Source organism: Lycorma delicatula, chromosome 1, assembly GCF_047948215.1.
Source record: "Lycorma delicatula isolate Av1 chromosome 1, ASM4794821v1, whole genome shotgun sequence".
In the NCBI taxonomy this organism is placed as follows: domain Eukaryota; kingdom Metazoa; phylum Arthropoda; class Insecta; order Hemiptera; family Fulgoridae; genus Lycorma; species Lycorma delicatula.
The window spans coordinates 29,115,200-29,131,457 of NC_134455.1; the positions used below are offsets into that span (position 1 = coordinate 29,115,200).

The window sequence follows — 16,258 nt, forward strand, 5'->3', positions numbered from 1 at the left end:
TCGTGTAGTGCTCTCCAGGCGTTAGAAAACTTTTATTCCAAACATCCTATTGTCATTGAAATTTACAACGAATCGCCGAGTTGAATAATTGCAACACAGAAGTAAATTTTTGCTGGATCCCTAGCCATGTAGGGATTCCAGGTTATAAACAAGCAGATTATGCTGCCAAAGAAGCATGTATTCAGCCTCCTTTCACCCGAGTTACTACCTCTGATTTTATTAATCGTGTAAAACAATCACACTGAGAGCAAGGTGGCAAGGTGACTGGACGACTACCGTCGATAATAAACTCCAGCAGATTAAAGATTCTGTGTTGATATGGGACTCCTCATGCAGAAAAACTCGATGTGAAGAAGTACTCCTCTGCCGATTGTGTATAGGACATACGAAGGTCACACACGAGTACCTAATGTCAGGAGGACATACACCCCTATGCACATGATGCAACTGCCGCATGACTGTGCACCACATACTCATAGACTGCATATGTTATTCGGCGTTGCATCGTAAATTTAATCTACCTTGAAACATCCGTGGTGTCTTGTACAATGATAATGAAATTTTGGACCGGATGTTTCTGTTTTTGCGTAGTACTAGGTTACTGCAAAAAATTTAATAATGTCATATATATTTTTTACACTAAAAGAATTTTTGATAATTTTTTCCCTTGCTTTCAATTTTGATTTTTTTGGTTCTATGTCCTTAATTTTATTATCTGTGTATGGAGTCTTTTGCACTCCATATAGGAATTAGTTAAATTTTATATAGTTTCCTTTTCTATTATTTTAGCTTTTATATTTTAAAGACACCATCTGTGATATTAGTTTTGAGTTATTTCACTTTTTTAACTTAGTTTTATTATAATTACTTTATTAATTATAACTTATAATTTTTTATTATATAATTTGTATTAGTTTTTAGCCTTATTTAGTTTTATTATTTTAGTGTTATTTTACCTTTTATTAAAAAAATTCTGGGCGATGATAATGCACAGGCGTTTTTCGCCCCCCCGCCCCAAAAGAAGTTTTTATAAGACCATCTCCCTCAAACCCTGATGGTTTATGAAATTGAAATTTTGTTTGTGTTTATATATGTAATATTTTTCTAATATATTTGCTTTTTATGTCATTTATTTTATATATTTATATATTTTTTTTTTAATCAAATAATTCATTAACATATTCATTAACAGAACAACCACTTTGTTAATAAAATTTAATATTATATGAAATATAAACCACCAAAAACACAGTAATTAGTTTAATTATGATCTTATTTTAGATTCTTGTTTTGAAATTTTGAAGTACGTATTATAAATGCATATGCAAGTTTTGCTGCCCAGTATTGGAATGATGTATTCTTTAAAACCTGTTTTAAAGATTACATCATTCAGTCTCAAGTAAAATTAAAGTAACAATTTTTTAAAAGAATTACAGTATATTTTTTGGAGTTCAATACCAACTGAAGATGCAGGATGCCACAAAAATCAATTTTTAAAAATGAATCTGGTAAATTTAACTTACCTGATTACTGTGTTTTGGTGATAATAATTAATATAATGGTAAATATTAAATTTTATTAACACAGTAATCAATATGTTAGTGAATTATTTAAATTTAAAAAAAAAAGTGTATATATATAATAAATTTACATACTTAATGCAAATTAACAACTGTACATTTGTAAATTATGTTTCCTTTTTTTGTACCCTTGGTATATTTTGTAAATTAGGCAAAATTAATATCTTAGAATACTTGTGTATAACTAACAAATATATGAGTATATGTTAATCAGAGTATAAGATATCCATATTTTTGGTAAATGTTTATCTGTATAAATATATATTTTTTACAATTAATTTAATTAAACATTAAATTGTTATACTGTATGCAAAACTGAATAATTTGAAAATGCATCTAAAATGGAAAAAATGTCTTAAGTTTTTCAGATACAAGAGTTGAAAACAATTTGTTGCATAATAGGATACCTGCTGATAACAAAATATAAATTATATTTAGATAAAAGTTTTTTTGTTAGCTTTCAGGAAAACATTTGCATCATTTGTAAAATTTTTACACTGATTGCAGATAACTGGTAATGAAATTCTGTTCTTAAATTAATCTATTTATTTTTCTCTCAATAAGAGTTACCAATTTGAATTTGTCAATTATATATGCTGGTTTTGTTTTAAATTCTGTTTTAATTGTTTTATTAAAATGTGATTTAAAAAAATAAAATTATTGTGATGAAAAGTTTTACATCTATAATTTTATGTAGCAGTACTTTATTTGCATAGTTTAATTTTTATTGAACTTGTGACTAAAATGTCAATTATATATTTTTTAGATGATGAAACAGACATAATTACTGGTCCAGTATGTGACTCATGGCGTTGTCCCCGTGGGCGATGTTTGGATTGGAAATTAGTTGCTAATGGTATTAGTGATTGTGAAGATGGCAGTGATGAAAATAAAATTCAAAAGGAAAGAAAGTTAACTTTTTGCAAGTCAAACTCATCCTTATGCGGTAAGTAGGAAGGAAAAGGTGTTAAATTTGCTATTATTTTCATTAACAACAGCAGGTGGGTGGTAGAGATCATCATTGCTCTTGCATCCCAGAGCTGAGTTAAACAGTAAAAACTGCATTAAAGCTTTTAAAACAGCTTGAATTTCACTTTTATCCATTTTTCAGAAAATGTCACAATTTTTTTGCTATGTTTGATTGCCATAAATGAGCAACTAAATGCACACATCTGAAACTTCACAGCATGCCAACTAATGGATCATAATTAACAAATATCTACTCATTTGATCACGTGCACCAACTTTCTGTCAGGCCGAAACCTTTCCAAACCACACTGTTATTGTGATTTTTTTTAGATAGTTAGTCTGGTACCTCATTTCACTTTTATCCAATCTGCTAGATGATATATACTTTATTTTTGCTATTATCTTGGACATGATAAACGACAATTATATTAATTTAAAATTTATACTTTTTTAAACAACAAAGAAACAAAACCTCAGTGACCTTAGTCAAAGAGGATGATGGTCTCAAAGTTACTGAAAACATTTTGAAGTAAGTTTTTTAAAATGTTTTATTATACAATTTGGTTTGCAAATTAAATATATTTTCCAAGGTACTCTGAATGGATCAGAATAATCAATCTGATATAATCATTACTCTATTCTTCCATTCTTATTATTATCATCATTAAACTTTCTTTCTTATTTAGGTGCCACAGAAAATGGCTTGACCATCACATTGGCTTAGTTCATCAAACAGGAAAGACACATGCAATGAAATAGATACTATTTTTATTGAGCTGAGTAAGATAGCAACAAGTTGTCTGTTCACTTTTTCTACCAATTAATTCCTGCCCAGCAGCTGTACAAAGGCTGTAACTAGTTATTGAACAACCTATTCAATACTCAGCCTCTTCTAATTGTAAACTAGGGGAAAAATTTATAAAGATTTCACTGAACTGTTTTCATATTTAGGAGCTTCTAATAGCAGCAGTCATCTATGAAAAATCATAAAAACTTATTCAACTAAATAATACTGTTTTATGTTTTAAATTAAATTATGGAGATTTGAGAATTTTTTTGAAGATGGTGATTATGGCATACCAAGGTATATAGTTTGAAATTTTACAAGCATCATTTAAATAAGAATTCATTTCAGTAAATAATTTATTTAGGCAATATTTCTGCTGAAATAGGTTACTAAAATATTTATTATATTGGTAATTTACTTATAACATTCCTCTGTAAGCTAATATTATTGATTTGTAATCATTAAACAGTTTTAATAAACATTTAAACTATTTTTTTTCTTTATTTTTAATTTTCTTATTGTTACCATACTATTTATTTTAACATTTATTTATTTATGCTAATTAAAAACTAAAATAAAAATATCACAAATTAATAAATTAATTTTAAAACCAATAATAATTAATTAATCATGTATAAATTAAATATAACCTAATTTATTTTTAATGTTTATTTGAAGTGATGCCTTTGATGAAGTGGATACACTGGAACTTTATAAAGTTATTTCCTTTTTCATTTTATTTCAATTATAATGTTCTTATTATGTTCTTGCAGTCCATAAGTAGTCTTGTGTTGCTGTCAGTTCACAAATCAGTTTCTAAAGATGGTGAAAATAACAGTTAGATTTGGTTGTAAATACTTTTTTTTTATAGTAAACTTTATAAAGGAAATTAACTAAAGAACTTTAATTTCTGAACAGTAATATATATATTAGAACATTAATATAAAAATTTTTTTTTAAATTGTATTTGTAAATTATCAACAGATTTATGCATGATTATTTTTATTTTAAGATTGCCCACATGATATGATACAATGTCGCAGTGGAGAATGTATTTTTAAAGAAAATTATTGCAATGGCATTGAAGACTGCCTCGATGGAAGTGATGAAATGATATCATGTAATACTAATTGCACTCTATATTTAGAACTTTCTGCAAAGCACCTTTTATGTAATGGATATCAAAACTGCCTTGATAAATCTGATGAAAACTGGGAATTATGTGGAAGCACTTCGTGTGAAACTATTAATTCATTTAGTTGCAACAGGTTTGTTCTTACATTTTCTAATTGATGAACAGAAACATTAGCTTTACAGTTAAGAATACCAAAATTAATTTTAATGGAACTAGTGAGATAATTAATCTCAACTCTGACTGGAATCTAGGTTATTTCTTAAAATAATTAAGCAGACATCTCTCATCATCAGCAACCTTTCCTTTCTAGGATAGGCTGCCTCCCCTTACCACTGCTTCTGTTAAATAGTTATGTATAAAATAGTTATGTAATCAGCTAATAGCTATGCATTTGTTTCTTGGCTTTTTATTTTCATCACCATCTTATGTATCAGATTTTTTTTGTTTAACCTCCAGGCCCTATTTCTTCAGAGGATGAGATGAATGATTTGTAGCGTGTGTGAAAATGCCATCCCTGACTGGGATTTGAACTCTGAACCTCCAGATGAAAGGCCGAGACGCTACCACTCATGCCATGGAGGCCGGCTATGTATCAGATCTACAACAATGAAATATAGCTAAGATGAAAGTACATTACTTTCTTTTAGTCCAGTTCCTATCACAAAAATTTCAATCTCCTGCTATGCGGTCCTTACTGTGCTGTACATTTCGTCTTACGTTTTTTTTTAATTAATACAAATTTTTTGTTAATATCTTTAATAATTTATATATGTTCTGAGGACATTCCTTTCCTTCTTATTGCTGTCCATATTTACCTTGAGAATGTTTTTGTAAAATTTCTTTTAATTTATGAAGATTATAATCTCATCTTTCCCTTATTCTCGTTTGTTGTCATTTATCAAATATCAAATTAACTTTGAATTTGATAAATTAACAGTGAATTTGATTGATATCAAATTCACTGTTTCCTTTATGGAACCCATACTTTTTTCCTCTCACTGTTATTCTACTATCTGTTATTCTTTATCCTAGACCATTAAAATATACGTAGTTATGAAAGATCAGTGTAATTCCTCTACAATTACTTCAATCTTCTTGTCAACTTTTTTGAGAATAATTTGTATAATATTATCTTTTAATCCTCCTTCTATGAATCATGAGACCTTACCGATGGTGAGGGAGCTTGAGGGCTCCGTGATACAGGATAGCTGGACCAAAGGTGCAACCATATCAGAGAGATTTCTGTCGAGAGCCAGACTAAGAAATGATTCCTGAAAGAGGGCAGTAGCTCTTTCAGTAGTTGTTAAGGGCTTAGGTCAGAACAACTTAAATTGCCATACCAACATCACTCAGACTTCTGAGTACTGCACTGCTGAAAGCAATGGAAAACTACAGCTGCTTTTTTCCAAGAAAATGTAACTCTCTGTAGCAATAAAGACGGAGACGCCTTCCATGGTAAAATATTCCGGAGGTAAACTAGTCCCCCGTTCGGATAGGGTAGGAACCCTATCCGAACCCCTTCCTTAGTAGTCCCTACCCCTCCAGGTAGGGACTACTAAGGAAGGGGTCACCAGAAAATTAAAAAAATTACATTCTACAAGTCGGAGGGTGGAATGTTAGAAGTCTAAAAAAGGTTGGTAGGTTAGAAAATTTAAAGAGGGAAATGGATAGGATAAATGTAGATGTAGTAGGAATTAGCGAGGTTCGGTGGGAAGAGGAAAATGACTTTTGGCCAGCTGATTTTAGAATAATTAACTCAGCTTTAAGTAATGGGCAGGCAGAAGTAGGTTTTGTAATGAACAAGAATTTAGGGAAGAGAGTAGCGTATTTCAAAATGCATAGGAATGAAAGAGGGGACCGACTTATAGAGTTTTGCACGAAGCGTAATTTAGTAATTGCCAACACCCAGTTTAAAAATCATATTAGAGGAATATACACGTGGAAAAAGCCAGGCGATACTGCAAGGTATCAGATAGATTATATAATGGTTAAGCAAAGATTTAGAAATCAACTCGTCAACTGCAAAGCTTACCCTGGAGCAGACATTGATAATGATCATAATTTAGTGATAATGAAAAGTAGAATGGGGTTTAAAAACCTGAAGAAAAGGTGTCGGATGAATCGGTGGAATTTAGAGAAGGTTGAGGAAGAGGAGGAAAATAAGATTTTTGAGGAGGACATCGCAAGAGGTCTGAATAAAAAAGATAAGGTAGAAAATTTAGAAGAAAAATGGAAGAATGTTAAAAAGGAAATTCTTAAATCAGCAGAAGCAAACATAGGCCGAACAGAGAGAAGTGATAGAAAACCTTGGATTTCAGACAGTATATTTTAGCTGATGGAGGAACGTAGAAAATATAATAATGCTTGTGATGAAGAAAGCAAAAGGATCTATCAAAAATTAAGAAATACTATAAACAGGAAAGAAGAGTGGATTAAAGAAAAGTGTTCAGAAGTGGAAAGAGAAATGAAAATTGGTAAAATAGACGGAGCATACACGAAAGTTAAGGAAAATTTTGGGTTACATAAATTAAAATCTAATAATGTGTTAAACAAAGATGGTACACCGATTTATAATATGAAAGCCAAAGTCGATAGGTGGATGGAATATATTGAAGAGTTATACGGAAGGAATGAATTAGAAAATGGTGTTATAAAGGAAAAAGGAAGTCGAAGAGGGTGAAAGGGGAGAAACAAAACTGAGATCTGAATTTAAGAGAGCATTAAAAGATTTAAATGGCAGAAAGGCTCTTGCAATAGATGGTATACCTGTAGAATTACTGCGTAGTGCAGGTGCAGAAGTGATTGATAGATTATACAAACTGGTGTGTAATATTTACAAAAAAGGGGAAGTTCTGTCAGACTTCAAAAAGTGTTATAGTCATGATACCAAAGAAAACAGGAGCAGATGTAAATGTGAAGGATCAGAACAATTAGCTTAACTAGCCATGCATCAAAAACCTTAACTAGATTTCTGTACAGAACAATTGAGAAGAGGGTGGAAGAAGTGTTAGGAGAAGACCAATTTGGTTTCAGGAAAAGTATAGGGACAAAGGAAGTAATTTTGGTGCTCAGATTAATAGTAGAAGGATGATTAAAGAAAAGCAAACCAATATACTTGACATTTATAGACCTAGAAAAGGCATTCAATAATGTAGACTGGAATAAAGTGTTCAGAATTTTAAAAACATTAGGGTTCAAATACAGAGATAGAAGAATGATTGTTAACATTTACAGGAATCAAACGGCAACAGTAATAATTGAAGAACATAAGAAACAAGCCGTAATAAGAAAAGGAGTCCGACAAGGATGTTCCCTATCCCTGTTACTTTTTAATCTTTACATAGAACTAGCAGTTAATGAGGTTAAAGAACAATTTAGATCCAGAGTAACCGGACAGGGTGAAAAGACAAAGATGCTACGATTTGCTGATGATATAGTAATTCTAGCTGAGAGTAAAAAAGATTTAGAAGGAACAATGAACGGCATGGGTGAAGTCCTACGGAAAAACTATCGCATGAAAATAAACAACAAAATGAAAGTAATGTAATGTAGTACAAATAATGAAGATGGACCACTGAATGTAAAAATAGGAAGAGAAGAGTTTATGGAGGTAGAAGAATATTTTAAAAAGTATTTGTGAGAGTATTTGGGAAGTAGAATTACCAAAGATGGACAAAGCAGGAGCAATATAAAATGCCCAATAGCACAGGCAAAACAAGCTTTCAGTCAGAAATATAATTTGTTTATAACAAAAATGAATTTAAACATCAGGAAAAGATTTTTGAAAGCATATGTTTGGAGCATAGCTTTATATGGAAGTGAAACTTGGACGATCGAAGTAACTGAGAAGAAAAGCTTAGAAGCGTTTGAGATGTGGTGCTACAGGAGAGTGTTAAAAATCAGGATAAAGTGACAAATGAAGAGGTGTTGCAACGAGTCGATGAAGAAAGAAGCATTTGGAAAAATATAGTTAAAAGAAGAGACAGACATATAGGCCACATATTAATGCATCCTGGAATAGTTGCTTTAATATTGGAGGGAATGGTAGAAGGAAAAATTGTGCCGGTAGGCAACGTTTGGAATATGTAAAACAAATTGTTAGGGATGTAGGATGCAGGGGGTTTACCAAAATGAAACGACTGGCAATAGATAGGGAATCTTGGAGAGCTGGATCAAACCAGTCAAATGACTGAAGAAAAAAAAATGATTTTTTAATCATTCTTCTGGCAGTAGTTTCATTCTCCATATAAATTTTACTATCCAACTAACCTATGCAATCATATTTGCCTAGATGCCTTTATTATCTCAGTGCTTAATTCATAGTTTCCTAAGACACTGCCTTCCTCATTCTCTTATTGCCTCTTTTAGTTGTATCATCCAAATACCTTCCTCAATCTGTTTATCCTCAATCTGGTGCTTAAGATATTCTTTCTGTTATTGTTTTGTGTCCTTCTTTCTTCCTTTTAGCCAGTAACTCTTCCCTCTCCTCTTAATCGTTGAATTCTTAACTTATGATTAATCTTATCACACCATCTATCTTTTTCTTCTCATAAGTTTTTCTCTGATAAAATTTTCAAGAATTTACTTTGTTCATGCTGCTTTTTTGGTGTTCCCTTATTTCTATAAGTCTGTTTCTTTGCATTAATGCTAAAGACTGTAATCATAAAATATTTTATTTTTCTCCTTCAATGCCCCTTCCAATCTCTAATTCCACTATGGTGTCCTTACCTTTCTTTTTTTTACTCTTCCACACAAGTTTCAACTTTTCCAGTACTGCAGAACTTAGCAGTTTTTTAAACTCATCCCATTTTTCTTCTACTTCCGCTACATCACTCATAGGAGTATGAATTTAACTTGCTGTAGGAAACTTTCTCGTTCTTCCAAAACATCTTTTATCCCCTTTTTTTACCTCCTTTCTCTTTTTTCCTCTAGTTTATCTATTTTCCTGTCAAAATTTATAACTAACTATGGTCTTCAAATCCATACTCAGACATAGCCTTTCTGTCTGTTTCCAACTGTAGAGATGTCTACTTTCTAACAAGGCAGGCCTCTTCCTTTGTGATGAAATTTTCTTTTTACCATAATGTTCAGAATGCATTTTATTAAAACAATTTAAAGGGGGAAAAATTAAGCCTCTAAATTTTTTGATAACTTAATAAAAAAAAACATTTTTTAAGAATTTGAAATAAGACAATTAGATTTTGTTTAATTAAATATTTTTCATTGATTTGTTACTCAGGATTCATTTTAGCAAAACACTTCACGTGGACAAAAAATAATGCCTTAAAAAATAGACAGATAAAATCTACAAGAATTTTTATGGGAACACTTATTAAAATTTCAATCTCACCTTTGTGAAAAAGTTATTTTTTCACGTGCTCATGATGCATTTTAGCAAAGAAAGTTTTAAAGAAAAAGAATTAAGCTGTATGATTTTGAAATAATTCTCATCATTAATAATTTTCAGAACTTTATCTGATGATCCTGTAATGTAAAAAAGTTATTTATAATAATTATACACAAATAAGTTTGTCTTTCATGAAAGCGTCATTTGCAAATAGCTTATTCATTTTTAATGAAACTTGCAGGTTGATTTTGTCAGGGAACCTAATTTGTACTTAGTAGCTATGCAGAATTTCAGAAATGTTTTTAGAATTTTTTTTTACATTTTCTGCTTGAAAAAATTTATTAGAACATAATTTAATTTTCATAAAATTTTGAAAAACTTTTGCTTAAAATATTTTTTAAATACATTTAATATTCTTCCATTACTGGTATTATGTTACTGCAGATGGTAAGTTTATAACAACTGAAATATGCATACATGTAATTTATCTAGTGTGTGCACATAATATTTATTTTGTATATATGTGTGTCCCATAGAATGTTTTTCAACAGAAAGGAGTACACAAATGTATTTCTTTCTGTTTTCTATGGGTGAAATATATGTCAAGCACCTGACACAAGAGGAACTAATCAGGTTTATTTTCTCTGAAATTAATGATGCTCCATATAGCCAAATAATGTGATGAACAACTGAAGTTGTCATTTGTAGGGCTGGTGCAGCCCTACAAATGACATACATGTAGGGCTGGTGCAGCCCTACATGTATGTCATCAGCATTTTATAGAGTGTAACAGAGAATGTTAATGTCTATTAAAGTAGGAACTTGTAACTAATGTCAAACCTGCAACTGTTTGTTACATCATTTAATAATGTGTGTTACTTAAGCTAAATATAGCAAATACACATCCACATCCTCTCCTTTTGGAGACCCTAGTAAAACTTCAAAAATAATTTTTGACACCAAACCAATTATTGTATTCTGGATTGGTTTGATCTTATACAATTGATTTCCTGGGAATAGTTCACAAAACACTGATATTGATACCCATGTGACATTTGGATATAACTGCTAGTCTTCTAAATCAGAAATCTATGGGCATGACAAGTTGCTAGTGATGTGACAGAACCCGTAATCAAATTTTATTAAAATTAAAAATTTTTATTTATTAAAAATTTCATTCTTAATTTACTAATTCTAATAGGTGGAATAGAATACCTGAATTATTGGTCACTAGGATTCAAATAATAATTCTGTGAATAGCCTGAGATCAGACAAAACCATCTGTTATACTATCAGTGATGCATCCTAGATTGGGGAGTTTTGTTGACTGGAAACCTCATACATCTACAAAAATATTTAGAAATGTGTTATCACAATTCATATCATTTATACAGTAGATCAATTTTACATTATTTTATCGTTGAACTTTCATTAACATTACTAACGAAAGTTTATTTGAGTTAAAATCAATATAATTTTTTATGAATAACAATTACTTAAAACATCATCTACTTGTAAAATTAATCAAAACAATTGAAAATATGAGGGTATTTGTTGATCAAAATAACCATTCTTATATATGATATATCAGTTCTTCATCTATTATAATAGAAATACTTAACTTTTAATAAATTTAAATGATAAAATTTAGTTATGTGAATTTTTAATTTCAGTTCAAATAAATGCATACCTCATGAATTTAAATGCGATGGTGAGAAAGATTGTCCAGATGGTGATGATGAAATGGACTGCATAACTGTAAGGGTATCAGATCATGAAAGACTGTGAGTAAAATCTAGACTTTTTTCTCTCTACTGATTAATTATAAAATCAGTGTGTTCAACTTAAAAGAGGCCTCATCACTTAGTTAAGTCTATAAATAATAGTTTGCTCTTCTATGCATTTGTCAACATGTTTGACCACATTCCTTGTGCTCTTGTTAGCTGGACCCTGTCTGTTTCTCAGTTGGCATTGGTAATGTTTGTTTTCAATTCCTGCAGGGTGTGGCTTATAAACAATTTATTTTGAGTAACCTTACAGAAATAAGTTTATGAATGCAGTTATGAAAGAAGTCTATGTACTGATGGATATAACCGCACGACATACATCTATTTTTGTAGGTGTAAGAGAGATTCAATGAAAATGTGCTGGTTTTCATTACTTCTAGGTCCAATAGTGCTGACTATAAACTTACCCAACGTGGTGAAACCACACATCTATGATGTGTTTTTCATTTTTATGTTTATCATCTGTGTGTCTTTTCATTAGATTTTTTTCATCTACAAGACACTTGATCTAAAATGTCAATGTTACCTCTAAGGAATGAACCATTGACGGTAGAGAACCCTTTTAGCATAATCAGCATTAGTTAGCTTATGGAAAACTTACATTTGATATGGATAAAATTTCAGCATTCTCCTCACTGCAGTGTAGGCTGAACCTAGTGAGATATTCTTTTTCCGGTTTGTCTCCACAAACATTTATGAGCAGATCTTGTAACTGGCACTTTATTGTCCTGTACGACCTTATGACCTACATTGTTAAAACTGACCTGTGTCAGGCACGTTTCCATTCTATCACCAAACCTGCTTCACAAAACTTTTTAACTAATTTCTGATTAAAACTTTTCACCAGTGCTTCCTTTAAAATTTCTCCCAGAACTTTCAGCAACACACAATATGAGATTTTGTCTCTAAATAAGTTTCCATCATGAATGCATGTTCTTCAACAGTTAACTACATTTTAACAAAGAGAATATGATTATGTAAACTTGTTCAACAGCCAATGCTTGACAAGACTGGCAGTACTAAATGTGAGAAGGTAATAAACTGTCCCTTCCCACTCAAGCTTCAGACTTATCAACTTCTTCCACATTATTTTACCCACCTCACACCAATATAAATATTTTAACAAAAATATGCGTTTAGTATAAACTACTAAGTGATAAGGTCCCTTTTAAGTTAAACACCCTGTAATAAACATACCTTCTATTTGAAAAAAATAATTAAGTTATATTTTTTTCAAAAACAAAATATAATGCTTAGCATTAAGGTGTTAATGATCTTACAGTCATCTGTCAATTGGTATACTTGTATTTATCAATTATACAATTAGGTAATATGTTACAATATATATATATATATATATATATATATATATATATATATATATATAATACAATAATTTATAATTATTATTCACTTTTAAGTTACAATAAACAATCCTGCTGTTTCATTAAACTTGAAGTAATGAAATATTATAATGATATTAATATCATTACAGTGTTTTGTAATAACAACAATAAAAATAATCCATCAGTTATTGTAGTAATTAATGGAAAAAATATTAGTAAAAGTACATTTTAAGCAGTTTCATTGTAATTTCAAAATCTTTAATTAATTACCAAAGTGTAGTTCACACACAAATACATAAAACAGATTAGTATTAAGTTCTAAATGAAAGACATGGTTAGATTTGTTTTTGGTGATATAAATAATATTTTAACAAAAAATTTCTAAACTCTATAAGAAACCACATAATCATAACTCCAAACGTAGCAAGCATACTCTTTCATCCATGATACATCACATCAGTCCTAGAGATCCTGTAAAACCCCTCACTTGGCATTCATTGATGCATCAGTTTTAATGATGAAATTATTCCAGACCCTTCTTATCCCAAACTTCTTTTCTGATTATTTACGATAATTTACTTAAAGTCATGACTTTTTTAATACAAAAATTTATTGCACAGGTTCACACTAAGAAAATTTATATTATATCGTAGAGATTATATTCTTCATATGACACATCTGACATCAACTGAAATTACTGCTGTTATTTTTTCCTTTTTTCTTTTTTTCTTTTTTTTTTAATTAGCAAATTTATTTGGACTGCTTGTCAAAAAGTGAATTGGACCTAAATTTGTCTGTTCATTTATGTATGATTGTTGCTGTCATGCACCCCTATTTTTATCAGTAAAAATATTTTAAAAAGTTATTAAAAATGTATTTATACAAGTTGGTTCAGTTTTTTCAGAAGTTTATTATTTTAAATAATTTTTTTTCTGAAATTCTGCTTGTTTGCAGAATATGTCCATTACCTCCTTGTTTCTCAGTTACTCCATTCAGCTGGTCATTTCCACTCTCCATCAAACTGACTTTCAATGTTTCTAGTGTCCAAGGTTTTGCTGTTTGTCGTCTCACATACAACATTAGCACTTTACTAACTTAATCTTTTATGCAAACTTTCACAAAGCAGGCCCTTCTTTCTGCTTCATACTACCTTAAATATCACCCATTTTTATTGCCAGAGTGCATCTTCCTAAACAAATGTGTTTGGAGCTCAAGCACTGTCTTGTTCATTTGTTTTCATTTTGTCTTCGTTCACTTTTGCTTTCTTACTTTTCTTTTCATTTCATTCATTCAATTCTTATTTGTTACTGAATGAGTATAAGAATTAATCTTATTAATCTGTTATGTGGTTCCTCAGGTTTTCTAGTACTTATTTTTTTTTATTGCTTCTTCACTCTTTTTATAATGTTATGTATGAACAAATCTAATCAACTATTCATAATGTATATTCTTTTATTTCATCTGAATATTTTTCAATTTGAAAAGAAAACCTATTCCTTAAACTTTTTAATTTAGTTTTTGTTTTGTCTTCTGAAAATGTTACTAAATAATTTATACATGTCCACTATCCACATGAAGTTTAACCACTCCTTACATTTCCTTACATAGTTCATCTTCGAACGTACCCTGAATCTTGGTTGCTCTATAATGAAGTACCTGAATGGGATTTGAACGCAGACCTTCAAATGAAAGGCTGAGGTACTACTACTTCACTGAGATTACAGTGGAATTATACTACAACAAGTTCAGGAGTCTGTCCAATAGTGGTACATTTTAGATACCAATTCACAAAATGGTGTTTATGTATGTATATTTAAATAATATTTTTAATACTATCTCATAAAAGTTTTTTTTAAATATTTATTTATTTTGGTATTTATCAATAACCTGTTGAAACATAATAATTTTTTTAAAATCAATTCTCTTACAGAGAAGGAGTAATTGTAGAACAAAAATTTGGATTATGGATGCCACTTTGTTTTGCCACAGTACCTTCACCGACAGTACTAGATGATTTATGTCAAGAAATGGGATTCTCTCAGTTTGAAAACTCAAAAATTGTTCAGCAGACCAGAATGCAGTTTAATTATGATGCATTTATTAGCATTATATTTAAGACAAGTACTGAACCTCTGATTTTTAAAAATAACGATCCCATTTTAATTTTATCCCCTACCAATAAAAATTGTAGAACTTTCTACTTATACTGTATTTGAATTTATTCTAGCATAATTCATGTAAATAAACATTTTTGTATATAAATTTTAAATTATAGTCTTTTATTTCTAAGCCCTCCAAACATTCATTTTTTTTTCATTTAAGTGATTGGTGAGAATTTGTTAAACTGAGAACTATTTACTGTTGATACTAAATACTGTTGAATTATCACGTACAATGTGTGGGGAAGATAGTTTTTATGTGTGATAAAATTTAAATACATTGATGTGAATAGAAAAACTGAAATAATTATATCACTCCCTCAATAACATTAATAGTTTCTTCTTCTATATTGGTATTGAAGGAAACCAACTTAACAATATCTTCTGTAAACTATCCACTTGTGAATAAAAATGTAAATGATAAAAATTAATTTAATAGAAAAGTTTCAGCAACTACAAAAAGGCCTATGACAAAAACTACTCAAAAGCCAACCGCTGAATCAAAAAGTAGTAATAATTTAAATAAGATTACATCAGCAAAATCACCAACATAAAAGTACACAAAACCACCTCTAAGCCAATACATGTAAAAGAAATAATAAAAGCATCTGAAACCAAACTATTTGAAAGTGAAGATTTTATAAGTAGTACAATAAAACCTTTGTTAATGACAACAATACCTTAATTACAGAGAAGCACAACAATGAATGTTATTGATATAACATCCAAGAAGACTTTATGGTTGCATAAACAACAAATAAACCTCTTTTAAAATAGATTTTTACACAATGTTACTATTAAAATGTACTTCTACACCAACAATCTACTTAATGTACTTATGTGTCTACATAATGTACTTCTATACCAACTACACCATCCCATTGTCACTACTACTATTACAAAAATTACTACTACTAAACTTCCCTGTGGCATGTACCCAATCCAACTAATCGCACTGAATTACCATTTGTAATTTATGGCTTACATCCTAATTGAACAATAGTCAGCCACTTTCCAAATGGCAGTATTATTATCCAGATGATCCACAGAAGACAAATGAACAGTTGTAAACATTCTACTATGATATTTCTATCCGGAGACCAAGGATAATAAGGAGACCTGATGTTGATTTATATGATTTTAGTTTT

General features: G+C 30.1%; 1 protein-coding gene across 1 annotated transcript in view; it reads left to right on the top strand.

Moving 5' to 3' along the window:
* Positions 1–15,220, top strand: part of ndl (serine protease nudel) — a 109,424-nt gene extending 94,204 nt beyond the window's left edge. Inside the window, exons 18-21 of the mRNA XM_075354025.1 lie at positions 2,347–2,526; positions 4,349–4,604; positions 11,492–11,602; positions 14,882–15,220. Coding sequence (XP_075210140.1) covers positions 2,347–2,526; positions 4,349–4,604; positions 11,492–11,602; positions 14,882–15,167 — 833 coding nt within the window. The 3' untranslated portion in view covers positions 15,168–15,220. The remainder of the gene's footprint in view (positions 1–2,346; positions 2,527–4,348; positions 4,605–11,491; positions 11,603–14,881) is intronic.
* The last annotated feature ends 1,038 nt before the right edge of the window (positions 15,221–16,258 follow it).